Genomic DNA, 19411 nt, shown 5'->3' with positions numbered 1-19411 from the left:
ATTATCATCAACATAATGTAATTATGTTGTACGTATCAAACTTTCGTTCTGTCTAAATTGTTTCTAAATTTACAACATTTCTATCAGGTTTTCCATTTATTGTGAAGATCGTTTATCGTGTTTTGCGTTTATCAGGTCTATCGTGAAGATCTTTTATCAGGTTTTGCGTTTATCAGGTTTACCGTGTATCCTATCGTATGGTGCGTGTATCCTATCCTATCGTGCGTTTATCATGTTCTATCGTTTATCATGTCAAGACTAACGTTGCGGGTACTGTAGTTATGACCCTTGGATTTAGAAAAATAGCATGAATAATCAGTTTTCCAGACTTTTTTTGGTAGTGCTTGCAGATATTCATTTGATATTTGGTACATTGCTTTGTCATAACAAGTTACAGATCAAGTTTGAATTTCGTCTCGGTCCGTTGATTTTTCACTTAGTTATGGCCCTTGGACTTAGAAAAATAGCATGAATTATCAGTTTTCCAGACTTTTTTTGGTTGTGCTTGAAGATATTCATTTGATATTTAGTACATTGCTTTGCCATAACAAGTTACAGATCAAGTTTGAATTTCATCTCGGTCCGTTGATTTTCCATTAAGTTATGGCCCTTGGGCGTAGAAAAATAGCATGAATTGTTAGTTTACATCCAAGTTTCTTATCTCTGTAGATAAGAATTAAGAATACTACACTCATTAAAACTTCTAGCATAGTAATACTACAATATAGATAAATTATTCATGATTACATGTATCTACATGTCACAGTTTATTGACTTGGTTAAAAACCTAAACCTATTTATAAATTTGTCTTTTTTCTTGGTCTAGTCTCTACTCGAATAGTAGTTCATTTCCAATCATTCCTATCCTTTCTGGTTCCCCAATTTTTCCTTTTACCATAACCTACATAATGAACTTTGAATATTGTTGTGGTACAGTGATTTTTGCAACCGGAAGGGGACTATGTATTGCCATGCAATCTTCTCAGAATGCTTGTCTTGTAACAGAGATGCCCATGCATCCTGGGAAAATATCAATACAATATAAAGAGTTCTATTTTAAATATTGATCTCTTACTAGCTACAGTGCCAAAAGGTGGGAAAAGGAAGATATATCTATTGATTTTTGGATCAAAGGGTCATAAGTAAAGGTCAGTCAGATTGAATGTAACAATGCTGTGAACACTATATACAGTACATTCCAGCTTTCGATCTCATACATGATAGATAAAGTAAGAAAGATCCTTATAGATTTAAAAGTCATAGGTTACGGTCACAATCATGTTGTAGACACCAACAATGTAGATATACTATTCCAGTCTTCAGTCACATTCATACTACAGGGGTAGCAGGCAGATGTAAAAGGATTACTATTGATTTTTAGGTCAAAGTAAGTTACTGATTGAATGTAACATGTCATACTTTTTAAAGAGATATAGATAAAGACAGATCTATCTCTATTACTCTCTAGGTCATACATGTAAGTCAATGTTCCATGTGTACCTAAGTAAGTAAGTAAGTGTTGTTGAGACCATATGCACAGGTTGTTATGAGAGTGAACTGATATACATAAATACATATATATACTGGTTTTGTTTGACAGTCTTTGACATTCATTGCCCATACTTGCTATACATACCCCAGTATGTTGTAGGTGAAAGGGAGTTGATGTTTTAGTATTGAACCCATTAAATGATTCATAACCATGATGCAAGGGGCTATATCCACTTGATGTTGTCCTTGCTACATTTTGATCTTCTTTACCAGAATTGCTGCATACACAATCACCATACTTGTACAAATAATTCTGTTGCAATTTGAACTCCAATGTGGCCACGTAAAGACTTTTTATTGGCATAGACAATATCATCTTATCTTAGTACTAAATAGCAGAATGCCAAGTCATCATAAAGCTTCATTAAAGCTGATATGTTCCTCTAGTACTCCTGAAGAAATTGGTCTTTCCTTTTGGAACAATCGAAAATGTGATATGGCCACTTTGGTGATTGATTATCTTTGACAAAATTGACTACCCCACCCCCTATTTCCCAAACTTATTTATCAGCTGCATGTCTCAGTCATGTTTTCAATTGACTTGCTGTGAAGCTAGATGTTCTAGTGATTGATTTAAAGTATAACTGATAATGTTTGTTTATGAATGCCTTGTCAAATTTTTCTCTTTATAGAGCCATTACCATGTGGTGTTCTTTGATGACAGAGTGTCAAGGGCTTGGCTGAGGACATCGTGTGTTCAACCATTCATTGGAAAAGAAAATCTGAATTCTTTGGTCTCCAATGTAAACTGCATTTTTTCCCCTAAAACTTTATTTTAATTCATGACACAATGAGGAGAGTATTGCATATTTATTTTTATTGGAGATCATTTTACACTTATCGAAAGCTGTATCCAGTTATAAAGTCCTGATATTTGAAAAGTGAGCAATCATTGCACTTAATATATATATTCAATTGAAATTTCTATATACAGAAGAAAAACAAAATTACAAGCTACAAAACAGAGATAGCTGCAGCTAAAGTGAAGGCTTGTCAGGCTCTTCAAATGGACCTTCCTGTAAGTGACAATTTGAATTAAAGCTTCTGGGCTCAACTGTACAATTAATGAAATCAGTTATACATGTAAATATATACAAATCTTTGACTGTTAAAGGTTATGTCTGAAATATCAACAATTGTTGGATCTTCAGCTTTAATACATAAACATTTGTTATAAACAAAAGAAATTGAAGATCAAGAAATTCTGATATTCATAAATCAGATGATAATGTATTTTAGTTAATAGAAAATAGTTTACAGATTTTTTCTTAAGAATTAAGCTTTCACAAGACTTGTTTCATCCATTTTATGAAATGGGCCAGGAAAGTAGAAATTTACATGAAAGCATCCTGACATTGTGCAGATTCAAGATTGTTCAAATCATGGCCCCAGGGGATGGGTTGGGGCCACAATAGGGGGATCAAAGTTTTACATGCAAATATATAGGGAAAATCTTTAAAAATCCTTTTCTCAAGAATCACTGGGCCAGGAAAGTTTACATTTACATGAAAGCTTCCTGACATAGTGCAGATTCAAGTTTATTCACATCATGGCCCCTGTGGGTAGGATGGGGCCACAATAGGGGATCAAAATTTTACATACTAATATGTAGAGAAAATCTTTAAAAATCTTCTCAAGAACCATTAGGCCAAAGAAGTTTACATTGACATGAAAGCTTCCTGACATGGTGCAGATTCAATTTTGTAAAAATCGTGGCCTCCAGGGTTAGGTTAGGGGCCACTATAGGGATCAAAGTTTTACATGCAAATATATATGGAAAATCATTAGATATGGGCCAAGGTGACTCAGGTGAGCGATGTGGCTCATGGGTCTCTTGTCTATTTTGTGATGTTGTATCATGGTTATATCATGACCTTATGGGGCTAGGTTAAGGCCATATGGGAGTCAGAATTTTCCATGGTAGTAAGTGATTGCAAAAAAATCTTTTAAAAATCACAAGACCTAAACAACAGCAGAGCCAAGGTAGTTTATGTAAGTGTTAATTGTGGCCCATAGGCCTCTTGTTCCTTTATTATACCCCCCGCAACAAGTTGTGGGGGGGTATACTGGAATCAGGTTGTCCGTCTGTAGACGCAATGGTTTCCAGGCTCTAAAGCATTATCCTTTCCACCTACCGTCACCATATCATACATATGGACTACCCATGGGATGAAGATGTTCCCTATCGATTTTGGGGTCAAAAGGTCAAAGGTCATGCACACTGGACATCGAAGTAGCAATATGGTTTCCGGGCTCTAAAGCGTTATCCTTTCCACCTACCGTCACCATATCATACATATGGACTACCCATGGGATGAAGATGTTCCCTATCGATTTTGGGGTCAAAAGGTCAAAGGTCATGTGCACTGGACATGAAGTAGCAATATGGTTTCCGGGCTCTAAAGCGTTATCCTTTCCACCTACAGTCACCATATCATACATATGGACTACCCATGGGATGAAGATGTTCCCTATTGATTTTGGGGTCAAAAGGTCAAAGGTCACACGCACTGGACATCGAAGTAGCAATATGGTTTCCAGGCTCTAAAACATTATCCTTTCCACCTACCGTCACCATATCATACATATGGACTACCCATGGGATGAAGATGTTCCCTATCGATTTTGGGGTCAAAGGTCACGCGCACTGGACATCGAAGTAGCAATATGGTTCGGTTTGTCATGCCATTTGTTTTTTACACTCAGAAAAGAGGTAGTTTATACCTATTACCAACACCCTTTGGGAGATTGGGGTAAACGGGGGGTATTCTTAGTGAGCATTGCTCACAGTACCTCTTGTTTGATGAAGATTTCATGACAAAGTTATTCACCTCTTAGCAAGATGATGGGGAATTAATCTTCAAGAGGACAAATGATTTCCATTTTAGGCTGAAATTATAGATTAAGACATATCTGGAGAGAGAGACTTGTACACATTTAGATTGGTCAAGCTGTTGCCCATAAACTTGAAGAGTCGGGGACCCATATGGCCTCAAAAGTTCCAATTATTAACCACAACTGTGCTCTATCTAGGCTATGTCAGAGGGTTTCTGCATTAAAATCTATGGGCCCACATTATATGACTTGAAAATTGGCAGAATATGAAATTTTGATAGGCTTTTATTTACTTGATTATTCTGGTATCGTTGCCATGTACGTGGGTGATTAGATTTTCAATATTTGATCACCCACTTGAAATTTTATTCACATTGTTGCATGGGTAAGTTGTTAACCACAACCTAGCTGCAATAATGTAGCCCTCTCCAATTTTTTTTTTAATCCCAAAAACGTCAGAATAAAAAAAAAATCGGATAGGGCTACATTATTTCAGCTAACCACAACCCTGTTAAGAGTACTTTTTATGCCCCCGAGATCGAAGAAACTTTAACCTTGCTAATAACTTTTGAACAGTAGGTGATAGAGCTTTGATATTTCACATGAGTATTCCTTGTGACAAGACCTTTCCGTGGGTACCAACATTTTTGACACCTTGACCTTGGAGTGTGACCTACTTTTTGAAAACTTTAACCTTGCTAATAACTTTTGAACAATAAGAGATAGAGCTTTGATGTTTCACATGAGTATTCCTTGTTACAAGGCCTTTCCGTGGGTACCAACATTTTTTACGCTGTGACCTTGGAGTTTGACCTACTTTTTGAAAACTTTAACCTTGCAAATAACTTTTGAACAGTAAGTGATAGAGCTTTGATATTTCACATGAGTATTCCTTGTGACAAGACCTTTTCGTGGTTACCAACATTTTTATGCCCCCGAGATTGAAGATCTAGGGGCATATTGTTTTTGTCCTGTCTGTCATTCTGTCTGAAACTTTAACCTTGCTAATAACTTTTGAACAGTAAGAGATAGAGCTTTGATATTTCACATGAGTATTCCTTGTGACAAGACCTTTCCGTGGGTACCAACATTTTTGACCCCTTGACCTTCGAGTTTGACCTACTTTTTGAAAACTAACCTTGCTAATAACTTTTGAACAGTAAGAGATAGAGCTTTGATATTCCACATGAGTATTCCTTGTGACAAGACCTTTCCGTGGGTACCAACATTTTTGACCCCGTGACCTTGGAGTTTGACCTACTTTTTGAGAACTTTAACCTTGCTAATAACTTTTGAACAGTAAGAGATAGAGCTTTGATATTTCACATGAGTATTCCTTGTGACAAGACCTTTCTGTTGGTATTGAACCTTTTGACCTTGACATTTGACCTACTTTAAATTTTTTTTTCATTGGTCATAACTTCTAAATGGTAAATATTAGAGCTTTCATATTGTACATGAGCATTTCTTTTTAGATATTTGCCCTTGTGACCTTGGCCATCTTCGGAATTGGCCATTATCGGGGCATTTGTGTTTCATAAACGCATCTTGTTGGTAATACATTTTCCACCATGTATCTGAATACAAGGAACTCTAAATGATGATGCACCAGGAATGACCATTTAAACCACATACAAACATTGTACATCTGAAGTTGGACATACACAGCAGTCATGAACCTTTTTTTTTTCATTGGGAGATTGACTGATGTATTGAAGCATGTATTTTTGACATTTTACTCCCATGTATATACAATAACACTTTGTTACACGGACAGGTGCATATGACATCATTTGTTAGAAATTAAATAAAGGAAACGAGTCTTATCAAAGGTTTTATTCTTAGAATCTGTAAAACAATTTCTGTTTAATTCATATATTGCTGTGGAATTCAATTTTGCAAAGATGAAATTTTTGGGGTCTAATTTATATTTAATGCTTCTCTGCAGAAATATATAAAGTACACTGTATTCATCAATACAGTATAACCACTTTGGTGTAATTATACCCATATGCTACGAGTTGCAGAGGTTATAATGTTTTTTACCCATCAGTAAGTCCTGTTCTTGTCAGCACAACTCCTTAGAAGCTGTTCAACAAAATTTCATGAAACTTTGTAGTTCAATGATAAGATCTAACTGTAGATGGGGCATGTTCACAGGAAATTCTGATTCACTTTTTTTTTTCTGGAAGTGATGTCCCTTTTGGCCAACGTCAGTCCTGTTCTTGTCAGCGCAACTCATCTGAAACTGCTTAACAAAATTTTATGAAACCTTGTAGTTAATAAGAACATACTGTGCAGATTTGCAAGAAATTCTTATTTGATTTTTATGCTCCCCAAAAAATGGGGGGGGGGGGGTATAATTGCTGTTATGTCCATCTGAGCTCATATCTCCTACATCTTTCATCACAAAATAATCACAAGTGTTCCAAATGAGACAAGGACTTTTGGGCCAAGGTCATATTAGAAAGGTCAAAGCATGAGAATTTGTTGTATTTTATTCATATCATTGCCATAAATTATGTGTTATTGTGGGGAAATGGAGTATGTAAGATTGCTCACTTTCATTTTTTTTTTTATTAGGAAAGACTTCAGATGTATAGCTTCTGTAAAAGATATACAGGCAAATGGGGAAAGGATGAGTGTAGCTCAAAGAAACATGGTATGATCCAGGATAACATCTCCACAGATAAATAAAAATCAAAATACGAAATATATGAAACTTGGTAATACAAAACTTTGAAATTGTGTGAAGGTACATTCATGAAAAATAAAGGGTAATGACTAGATATATGTGGATTTTATTTGTAACCATTTGAGTATGCTGATCCAATTATATGTTAAATTTATTGTGATAGTTAATGAAAAAGGAAATGAAGTGCCATGGCTCTATTTTATTCCAGAGAAGAAAACTTTGAAGATAAAGACTATGAAAAAGTCAAAAGATGGGCATGGTGGAAAGAAGACCTTACAGGAAGTGTCTGATGGGAGTGAAGTGGAGGTGATGAATGATACAACAGTGGAAGACCTCCTGAACAACCCCAGTTCTCTCCTTAGTAGTCTGGAAAATGTGTTAGAAAGTCTAGGGAGCTTGACTGATGGTAAGACCTCCTGAACAACCTCAGTTCTCTCCTTAATAGTCTGGAAAATGTGTTAGAAAGTCTAGGGAGCTTGACTGATGGTAAGATCTCCTGAACAGCCCCAGTTCTCTCCTTAGTAGTCTGGAAAATGTGTTAGAAAGTCTAGGGAGCTTGACTGATGGTAAGACCTCCTGAACAACCTCAGTTCTCTCCTTAGTAGTTGGAAAATGTGTTAGAAAGTCTAGGGAGCTTGACTGATGGTAAGATCTCCTGAACAGCCCTAGTTCTTTCCTTAGTAGTCTGGAAAATGTGTTAGAAAGTCTAGGGAGCTTGACTGATGGTAAGATCTCCTTAACAGCCCCAGTTCTCTCCTTAGTAGTCTGGAAAATGTGTTAAAAAGTCTAGGGAGCTTGACTGATGGTAAGATCTCCTGAACAGTCCTAGTCCTCTCCTCAATAAGGTTGAAAATGTGTTAGCTAAGGGAGCTTGAGTGATCATAAGACTTCCTGATCACTATTAGGTCTGCAGGATGTGTTGAACAGTCTAGGGCCTTCACTGATGGTAAAACTTCTAAACAATCCCTGATCTTTTCTGGGTGGTCAAAAGGGTGTAGCTTTAGGAACTCAATTGATAGTAAGTGTTGCATTTATAAGCTCTAACGATTTGGACAGAGATTGAAAATTGGAGTTTACATATATACATTAAAATTTGGTTACAGCAAATTTATGGGGATGTCCCCAGTAGAATTACTTTGTTATAGTCATAAATTTTTCTATCTATGTATTAAATTATTTTTTTTAATTTATAGCAAATTTGGTATGAGAAGAGCAGGTTATAAAACATAGTATAACCACTCAAATTTACATCTTTGTATATCGTATAAAATTAAGCACTGCCTTGAAACTCGTTACGGAAAACTTGCAAGCACATTATTTTATCATTTACTGGCTCATTGTATACCACCTATAATGAATTCATATAAATAAGTTGATCTTTGCTAGTCAAAGAATTAAATCAGGCTGGAATGTAATATTGGCACCTCTTGCAGGGTTTATTTGCCACTTGTACAAACTCATAAAGATAAACGGAAGTTTATTGATGATAATTGACATCATAGGAATAATTCAATTAGGGGTGGTTTCTACACAAGAAAATTAGTATCTGAAAGTTAAGTTGTAAGGGCATGTCTGAAGATAAAAACAAAAATATAATAAACAGTTCAATAAATGTGCAAGAATTAGATAAAAATGATTCTCTACAAATTATTTGTTATAATCAGTTACAAATATACATTGTTTTAATGCTTTTAGGAATGAAAATTAGCTTGTTATATCCATGAATTAGCTATATCCGAAATCATTACATTAGTTGAATTTTTAGATAAAAAATATATAAGAATGTTAATTGCCAAGGATTCAGAAAAACTATTGTTATATCTGTAAATTTGCTACTATATCGTGTTTGTAATAAACCAGTTTTATTGTACATCCAAGGAATTTTCCAACCGAGTAAAAACTCCCATGATCTTATCAACCTTGAAGAGTTACATTTCAATGACCTGACATTATGAACTTGTGTGGATTAATTCTATTTCATACTAGTCATACAGTCTCCTGCAAAGTGTGTGCACACTATTTATTGAAATGAGAAGGCCTAATGTTTAATGTATCATCATTGCCAGGGCAAGTCGACAGATTTAATGTCATGTTCTCTGATTTTACAGCATAATGCATTGGATGAAGTGGCAGATATAACTCAGTTGATTGTTTTGTGCAACAGATCTACTCATGTGTATGTTGCTGTGCTCAACTTAACGATAGCATCATTAATATATTAATTAGAATGAAGTTATTGGTTAAATCACTCATTACGAAAGGAAGTTTGTAAGGCACAGGTAAATGCAGGAGAGTGTAATTCATTGAATTCCCGAGTTTGGACTTCGTCAAGAGTTACTGTTCTTTTAGTTTAAAAAAATACTTGCTATCATTGGTGAGGACATGATTTTTTATAAGTGTTACATGGCCATGAAAAATATTTTGTAAGTGAACTGTCAAAAATGTAATCTATGTATTTTTCTTCAGAGTCGGACTTTGTGTTATCAGGTGATGAGGAGATGGAAGATGACAACTCTGACGAAGACAACAATGAAAACGTTAACGGTATACAATCATAGCTAATATACAAAGTGGACAGTTCGTACACTGTAGTAAACTAAATTTCTTATGAGTACATGTATACTCGGTAATGACTTCCATTCCCGCCTACAACTTTCGGGGGAGGCATATTATATATTTGTCTTTTCCATCTGCCTGTCTGCTTGTTCATCACACTGTATTCGTTCACATTCTCCTTCAGTACCAAATGTAGTTGTGGAAGACACCTTGTTTTGCTGGGTTTTCTGCACTGTATATTGGACATAATATCATTTTGATATATGGAGATGTATATGAATGCAGTTTCTGCTACAGTTTGAATTGGATGTTCAATAACAAGTGTGAATAGTATTGTACTGAAGACAGTTTGATGTTTTTGGATTTGTTCAATTTAGGGATTTATAATGTAGAAATGGATGTCTTCATTTGCATGGGGACAATTTTGAATGCAGTTTCTGTTAACAATGTATGGAATGAAACTTCATGGAGATGTTTGGTACTAAGATTAATTGTGCATGACACATACTTATCTTTTGGATAAGATCGAAATGTTTATGACAGGCCCAGTAAGCATTTTGCAATGAAAACAAATACTGTGAAACCTGTCCAATGCAACATCCACACAGTGTGTCATAAAAAGCATTGTAAAAACAAGGTAATTTTAGAAAAGTCAAGGTCACTCAGAACTTGAATCTAATATGAGGAAAAAGTACCTTGTATCAACAGTTTTTGAACAGGTGTTGATCATGTATGGCACAAATAAGTTTCAGACAAAGGTCACTCAAGGTCATTTTTTAAAGGTCAACGTCACTCAACATATACCTTATGTATGGGGAAAAACTTCATTTCAACAATATTTCAACAATTATTGATCATTGTGTGAGTCATTCATCATATGAATTAGTTGCTTGGTTAGATGCAGTTCAGAGAGGATCCATCAGTTTAACTGATATTCTTGTTTTTTCACAGTCAGTGACATTGAGTCAATCGTTTTTCAGTGTCAATGATTTATTTTTGTACCACACTACAAACAAAGTCATCCTTGTCTTGAATGTCGGTGAAAGTTGTCAAAGCATGAACTTTGAAGAAAGGAACTTTAGATTATCGTACTTGATTCAGAGGTTGTTTATGACCCAAGGTGCTTCATGACACTGAATGTCAAGGCCAGTGAGAGAAAAGGTTGTAAGACCATGTTTTGTAACAATGTTGATGTTCACGCCTTACTATATACAAAAGTTACTTTTGATGTGAGGGTATGTCCAGATTGTGTAGTATTTTATAGGCAATGTTTTAAGGTAGCTTGGAATTTTTTTTATCTAACCATAAGGCCAATACAACTTAATTAGTAGATTATCATCCAGGGTCACCAAAAAGTAAGGGGCAAGTGGGAGGATTTTATTTTTTTTTAATTAAATTTTTTGAGAAAAATATTAATGACAAACGAGTAGTGCATCATTAATGCCAGATGGATCTATGCTTATTTCAGATGAATCCCAGGTTAAGCTTTAATTTCAAACACAGAAAGATACCAAACTTCTTCAAGATATGAAGCACATTAATCCTTTCCTTTCATTTACGCCCGTAAGAAGGTAGAAAGTCTGGCATGAAAATTTTCCGGAAATCGCAAGCTCCGCAAAATAAAAAAAACCAGGTGGGCCGATTTTAGAGGGGCGGGCGGGGATGATAATCTATCAATTAAGTTGAATTGGCCTAACCTGAGTACAAAGGACTTTGACACAAAAGATGCTAGTGATATGTGTATATGCATGTCTTGATACTAGCCCAAGGTTGTTTGAATTAGAGCAAGGTCACTGAGAGAAAATTATTGTCCATACGTTCATAACATAGAAACACCAAAGGTTACATCTGACCCAAATCAGGTTATACTCGTATAATATGCCCCAGAATTAAAGTCATTTCTTAAATAGTTTAATTTTGACCATAATTGTAATCTACATGAATAAAGAAGTAAAGTAATATGTTGTTAAGATGAGTGAGCGATATGCTGAACTAATGATAATTTTGTAATGAATCCCTGTATGAACGAGCATTTTGAAGGCAATACCAATTTGAAATTACAACAAACAGTCCATAATGTATAAGTTTTGATTTTTAGTGTCTCTTGGGGAAGGAACAAGGAAATCTAGGAGGCTAGACAGTAACAGCAAGAAGAGTCCAGAGAAACGGGACACCTTAACTACAACTGATGGTGAGGAGAGGGTCCAACTCGGCGAATGTATCAATACAAACACTCAGCAGAAGCCTAATCCTGACAGTCTACACAACCAATCTAGCCCAGATAGGGAAAGTGAAGCAATTAGTCATCCATGTAGCCTACACAGTCAGTCTGATAATGAGACTCCCACTGATTACAACGCATGTGCAGGACCCCACAGACAACTTGAACTAGACCCTGATGTGTTCACAATGGACATGGACTCTGATGAGGAAACCACAAGTGTGGACGATGTCAAACCCTTAATACAGAAGGAGCAGAATCAGCAAGAAAACTCAAGTTCTGTTCAGAGGAAGAATATGAATACTGATGTCAGGAAAAAATCAGGAAAATTGAAAAGTTCTCAAAAATCTAAATGTGATCAACATGATGATAATGTAAGTCATAAGAATGAGACAAGTCAATCATGTGGGAGCCCACTTGTTAGAGAGGATATCTTGTTCCTTAGCCAGAGTGATCTGAAGGAGCAGGCCGTGCCTAGTGTAGAGACAGAGTTTAGAAACTCTGAAGACCAAAAGGAAGAGTTTAGTCTTGATTTTGAGATGGTTCCCAAACCTCAGTCTGCCATGTCTTTCTCCATGGAGAATTCTGTGGTGAATATGAATGAAGCAGATGAAGACTCTGATCCATTTGAATTTATTGAGGAATAAATCTCTTTATATATAAAGTTTTCTGGACAGAATGTGATATTTGAGGTGCTGACAAATTGTTATAGTTCTTTAACTGCTGTTCTGTTTTAATGTTGTACAAAAAAGTTCTTTTATAATCATTAGAACTGGTCTTAAGCAAACATCTGTGATACTTGTTGATGGTTTTCAAATTTATTGTTCATGTTGATTAAATTGGATGCAATTTTACAAAATCTTTTTTATGTACCAGGTATATGGATCTGAATAGGAATTCATTTTGCTGTTTAATATGGAAATTTGTTTAAGAAATGAATTTCATTTTACAAGCCCTTCTTTACACAGAACATATTCTGTTCCAGCAATGTCGTTTTCTTCAGGGTTTTCTGTTCTCTGTCACATATAAGCTGAAACTTGCTGTTTACCTCCTTCGAGGGTCACTGTAGATCATGTTGCAATTTTTATCCATACTGACCTTTCTTGCAGTGCAGGAGTTTTGCCCCATTATTTGAAATTAAATATTATGGGTACCCAAAGTTTTCAAGTGAGAACTTTCTTATTTTACAGAGTGCTTATATGGGTATTGAAGATGTGCATGTGGCAGGGATTTGATTTTCCTCAATTTTTGTGAAAATTGCAGGTTGCTGAACTCAGTTTGAGGAAATGTTACAAACTTTTTACTTGGTTTGTCCATTTCACTCCTCTTGCAGTTTTCAAGCCAAAGTCTGTAAACAATTTGAAGATGTGCATTTTGCAAAGATTTTGATTCTCAACAATTTTTGTTGTTGTTTGAAAAATTACAAGCTGTTGAATTGTTAATTTTGGGAATATATTTTACCATACATGCAGAGTTCTTAGTTCGTCGATTTACCCTCTTAGGGGGCATATTCTTTTGCATCTGTCAGTTGGTCTTTACACCAAGCCTTGTCTGCTCAGTATCTAAAGAATCCTTTGCTTGACAATTACCAAACTTGGTACAGTGGTTGCCTTTAGAAAGTAGATGATCCCTATTGATTTTCAGGTCACAATGTCAAGAGTCTGTGGGTCTGTAGACCAAGTCTTGTCCACCCATTAGCTAAAGAACCTTTCGCTTGACAGTTTCCAAACTCGGTACAGTTGGGGGGGGGGGGTACTAATATTCGAAATGACACGTCGAGAAGCTACAGCATTAGCACGTGAAATCACCCATGGTATATCTGAAACAAAAATATAAAGTTCGGATTCAATGAAGGCTTAGATTTTTTAAATGTTTTCAAAAATCCACATTTTTAGAAGAATTTTTTTTTTTTTACTCGATCATTTTATAACTTGACATCAGTCCAAGTTCCCTCTTCCTAGTATAAAATGTCCCATACCTTTCATGTACTGCCTTACTGTTCTGTCTGACAGTTAATCACACATTACAAATTGCCCCCGAGGGAGGGGGGGGGGATCCGGGTTCAAATAGGTCCTCAGTTTGTCGTGAGAGGTGACTAAATGGGGCGGTCCTTCGGATGAGACCGTTTAAACCGAGGTCCCTTGTCACAGCAGGTGTGCCACGATAAAGATCCCTCCGTGCTCATAGGCCGCAAGCGCCGAACATGGAGCCCTTCACCGGCAATGATGACGTCTCCATATAGTGAAATATTCTCGAGAGGGACGTTAAACAATATACAATCGATCAATTGTCACCAGAAAAACTCTGTCGTATACGAGACATGAAGAGAAAATATTGAAATTATAATGTATGTAAACAGAAGTTTATCTTGTCATAGTTGGATATGAAATTTATTTCACTATTGCTATTTTGACATGCGTTAAATTAAAATTCTAAAATCCTGTCACACTTGTAGATTGGATATCATCGATGTAGTAAGATATTTACAAGTTTGGCTAAACATCAAGTTTTTGGAGAAATTGATAAATTAGCTTGAAAGTTTATCTGGGGGGAAAAGTATTAGAAGCATTTAGATGGAATGACAGTGGTGGACTAAGATAGAATGACAGTGGTAGAGTAATGGACTGGTCGATTGTCCCACTGAGGCGTCAAACATCATAAAGACTTGAGCAGACTTGTTAGTGCATGGTACATTTCATTGATTTAGAGTTACAACAGAGTGAATTCCAACACATGGGAAGATTCATTCATCCCTGATTACCATTTATGCGATTGATATGAACACCTTAGTTTTGAAGAGTGGATACTGAAAAACTGAAGAAAAAAGATGTAACTTTTGTTAATTTTCTTGATCTCTAATGGCTGATATTGCGAAGCAAATAGCTGTGTATACATATCTTTGTGTCTATCAGTACCAGTGTTATAAAGATAAGTCTACATACATATGTATGCATGTAGGTGTCTATTGTAAATTCAAATTGCATGGTCATACTCGCAGATTTCTGTAAAACCATAACATGAGGCACGTGGGCTTTAACGGTCACCTGAGTACCATAGCCCATATTTGCATTTTAAGTCTCAGTATGGAGTATTCTGTGCACATATTTATGATCTTTCATTTGATGTATACAATTCCTAATCAATTATAGAAGAAGGAAAAATGGAAGTTGAGAGCATATAAAATATTTGAACACCACCCCCGCCGACAGCCTAAATCGACCCATAGGCCATGAATTTCACAATTTGAAATTTGGCTGACCGTGTCATAAACATGAATATTCATAGCCTTCAGGAAGACGTAATATGGTAGAGTGGGTACATGCGGATAAAAGTGACAAGAGTGCAACAGTTCCATTCTCTCACCAGAGGGCGCGTTACGCAAGCTTCACATACGCGAGGAGCACACGGAACTCTGGGTAGAGAATGCAACAGTTCCTTAAAAGTAAAAGTAGCGTGTATCAGTTCCGGTGTAATATAAATATTCATGAACTTAGCTGTGACGCGGTCGGGCAAAATAATTCCATTTAACTCCTACCTTTGAAGCCCTTCATCGGTCTTGGTGACGTCTCCATGTGAGTGAAAAATTCTAGAGCGAGACGTTAAGCAAGATTATATATATATATATTAATGACATCCAACTTACACACAAGAACAACGTACGTACAAGGATATCTAGTGTACACACAAGGATATCTAGTGTATATACAAGGGTATCTAGTATACACAGAAGGGTGTCTAGTGTAGATACTAGGATATTTAGTGTACATACAAGGATATTTAGTGTACATACAAGGATATCTAGTGTACATACAAGGATATCTAGTGTACACACAAGGATATTTAGTGTACACACAAGGATATCTAGTGTATATACAAGGGTATCTAGTATACACAGAAGGGTGTCTAGTGTAGATACTAGGATATTTAGTGTACATACAAGGATATCTAGTGTACACACAAGGATATTTAGTGTACACACAAGGATATCTAGTGTATATATAAGGGTATCTAGTATACACAGAAAAGTGTCTAGTGTACATACAAGGATATTTAGTGTACACACAAGGATATCTAGTGTATATACAAGGGTATCTAGTATACACAGAAGGGTGTCTAGTGTAGATACTAGGATATTTAGTGTACATACAAGGATATTTAGTGTACATACAAGGATATCTGGTGTACATACAAGGATATCTAGTGTACACACAAGGATATTTAGTGTACATACAAGGATATCTAGTGTATATACAAGGGTATCTAGTGTACACAGAAGGGTGTCTAGTGTACATACAAGGATATCTGACAGTGCACATACAATGACATCTATTGTACACACAAGGATATGTGGCATACATACAAGGATATCTTGTGTACATATGTGGATATTTAGAGTACACACACAGAGATATCTAGTGTACGGATATATATATTCTTCTTAATTCCTTCTCTCCTCGTGGAGAATAGGGCCATGAACAAGTCCTCTCCATTTACTTCTATCCTGGGCTGATCTTGCTGCCTCTGTCCATGACCCAAAACCTAGTTCTTTCCTCTCTCTTTCTATTGTTCTTCTCCACGTTTCCTTCGGTCTTCCTCTCTTTCTTTTTCCTTCTGGTGTCCAACTAAGGGCTACATATGGGTGTGTTCTTTTATCCATCCGTAGCACATGTCCAATCCACTGCCATCTGCGTGTTTTTATCATAGTGCTGATCTTTGCTACTCCTGCTATACGGATATATATATATATATATATATATATATATATATATATATATATATATATAAAGCACAGAAATAGCAATGAACTCTTAAATGAACATAACTGTCCTAAGTGAAAAAATATTTAATATAAAGAACAGAAAATTTCACTTTATTTGGATACCCACTTCCGTCCCTACCCGGGGTTAAACTCGCGACCTGCGGAACCAAATCTCCTAGCAGCGTGTAACCAACGCGCTATACCGCTCGGCCATCTAGGCAAATATATATATATATATATATATAATATATATATTTCTACAAAGTGTTTAGAGTTTTTTCTGTATTTTACTTCCAAAAAAGAGACTTTATATATATATATAAGGATATCTAGCATGCATTTAGTGATACTTTATCGATCGGTATTGTTCGGAGGTTAAATGGTATTGAGATTGCATATAGGCTATATCGGTTTACTGAGAATTTGTCTGTATTACAGTCAATGTGGCGAATTTAAAGGGGGCGCCAGAAATGAAGGTAAATCATGGTCTCTTGTTTAGAAAAATGTAAACGATAAAAGACCACTCTCGGAGAAATAAATAACATTTTTTTTTTTTTTTTTTGATTTATTGAATTACTTTTATTGGGAGAACTTACGTTTTTTCCAAAAGCCCTTTAAATTTGCGTCATTGTATTAATTTTATCATATTAAAATGACAGAAAATAGTAATAATGACTACATTGGAGATATATTTCAAGCCCTATAAAATATGTTAAATCCAGGAGGCCTCAAGGCGGCCCCCAGACCCCCTACCTCATGAAGTTGCACCCACCCCCACCGCAATTCCTGGATTCGCCCCTGTTAAACATAGGGTATATGGGTTTATTGGGGGTTTGTATTGTATATATGTTATATTGGGTTATTGAGAATTTGTATTATACGAGGGCTGTTCGATATGTGATGTGTATCGTAACACAGCGCGATAACGCTTTGCACGATTTCGTGGATGATGATACTCTTGAATAGCTCTATTCAACAGTTCAATACCTTTCCAACGGTATAAACACGAGCCTTCAGCTCTACATAGTTTTAAACCTTTAGTCATTTCAATAGAGCCAGTCGTTGACCAGTGTTGTAAAAATGGTTGGGAAACGGGTTGAGAATATTGAAGAAATTAAAGCTTATATAAAAGTTTGCACAAAACTCGGTCATTCGGTAATGCAGATTTTTACTGAATTGGGGAAAGTTTATGGATCTGATAAGTTATCTTATGAAACTGAGTTCGTAGGTGGAGAAAAAAAATTCTGATTGGCACAGAATTCGTCAAAGATGCAGCAAAATGTGGCCGACCTCTGACTGTAACAGGCAAGGCAAAAGTCAGGGAAATAAGTGAAAGTGATGGCAGATATTGCCAAAGCTGTTGGCATATCGCTATCACGGGTGCATTTCATTTTGAAAGTAAGAAAGATTTCTGCTAGATGGATACCGCATATGTTGACAGATGACCAAAAACGAGTACGAGTACAAACCGCTAAGCAATTGCTCAAAATGTTTCCCAGATTCAATCAAAGACAATTTGCAAACATTGTTACTGGTGACGAAAAGAAACATGGGTTCACTATTTCGAACCAGTAAGAAAAATTGGAAACAAAATATGGCTAACTAAACACGGTAGAAGGCCTGTAGTTGCCAAAAGAACCATAAGCACAAATAAGGTTTTTATTACATATTCTTCTCATGTGATGGTATAGCCGTACAAATTCCAGTGCCGAAGGGCAAAAGTGTTACAGGTCGGTATTACCGAGATGTTATACTAAAAAGCCTCAAGAAATATTATCATAAACGACGCCCTGAGTCGGGATTTAGGGATGTTCGTCTATTTCATGATAATGCTTCATCACATACATCTGAGCTTGTGAAGCAATTTTTGAAGTTGGAGAAGGTTACCGTCTTGCCACGCCGATCTAGCCCCATGCGACTTTTTCCTTTTTTCAAAACTTAAAAGGTTCTTATCTGGTCGTCGTTACAAGTCCCGACAAGCCCTTGGCTCAGCCACCAGTCAGTGCCTCAGAGGTCTACCTAAATCAGAGTACCGTGACGCATTTCAGAAATGGATTCAGAGATTGAAATTATGTATTTCAAACCGCGGAGAATACTTTGAAGGGATGTAATGTTCATTTCACTATTTGAGTCGAATGCTTTTGAGATATCGTACAATATACACAATACATATCGAACAGCCTTCGTACGTAGGCTGTATTGGGTTATTGAAAGTTTGTATTGTACATAGGCTATATCGGTTTACTGAGATTTTTCCTGCAGTGTACATAGGCTATATCGGTTTACTGAGATTTTTTCTACATTGTACACAGGCTATATCGGTTTACTGAGATTTTTTCCTGCATTGCACACAGGCTACATGTATATCGGTTTGTTGACAGTTTAGCTGTATCATAAGTAGGTATATTGGTTTATTGTACCGTTTTATGCTGTTGGAGATCTATGTTTACATTTGTTTGGAGATGAGGTTCGTAAAAATTCCTTTACACTTATACATGATACATCCAAGAATGTATGGAATTCGAGCAAACACTCTAAACTGCTTTTTTTCAGATGAACATTAAATCTTATTAATACAATGTTGAAAAACAGAAGATCTCCCAAAACAATTTGTTTACCCAGACAGTGGATAGGGAACCGTCTGACATCTATCCCCCTCTAGCTGATAAGGGCAACTTTCATCTGCTGTGGAATTGTGTTTGAACCTTGTAATCAATAAGAATTCAGATCATTCCTTTGTGGTATGTATTTCCACGATTGACCCTTAAACCGTAATAATATAAAGTATTTGAGG

General features: G+C 36.1%; 1 protein-coding gene across 4 annotated transcripts in view; it reads left to right on the top strand.

Annotated features, from left to right (window-relative positions):
* LOC125661738 (uncharacterized) overlaps nucleotides 1-12717 on the top strand; it is a 46729-nt gene extending 34012 nt beyond the window's left edge. For all 4 annotated transcript variants that reach the window (XM_048893904.2, XM_056152899.1, XM_056152900.1 and 1 more), the window contains 6 exons: nucleotides 2184-2294; nucleotides 2486-2569; nucleotides 6970-7048; nucleotides 7290-7487; nucleotides 9548-9625; nucleotides 11736-12717. In XM_048893904.2, the coding sequence (XP_048749861.2) occupies nucleotides 2184-2294; nucleotides 2486-2569; nucleotides 6970-7048; nucleotides 7290-7487; nucleotides 9548-9625; nucleotides 11736-12505 (1320 nt within the window). In that variant the 3' untranslated portion in view covers nucleotides 12506-12717. The remainder of the gene's footprint in view (nucleotides 1-2183; nucleotides 2295-2485; nucleotides 2570-6969; nucleotides 7049-7289; nucleotides 7488-9547; nucleotides 9626-11735) is intronic.
* Nucleotides 12718-19411: the final 6694 nt, after the last annotated feature.

This window comes from Ostrea edulis, chromosome 1, assembly GCF_947568905.1.
Source record: "Ostrea edulis chromosome 1, xbOstEdul1.1, whole genome shotgun sequence".
In the NCBI taxonomy this organism is placed as follows: domain Eukaryota; kingdom Metazoa; phylum Mollusca; class Bivalvia; order Ostreida; family Ostreidae; genus Ostrea; species Ostrea edulis.
Note: the sequence above shows the minus strand (reverse complement) of the source record. Positions and strands in the feature narration are given on the sequence as shown.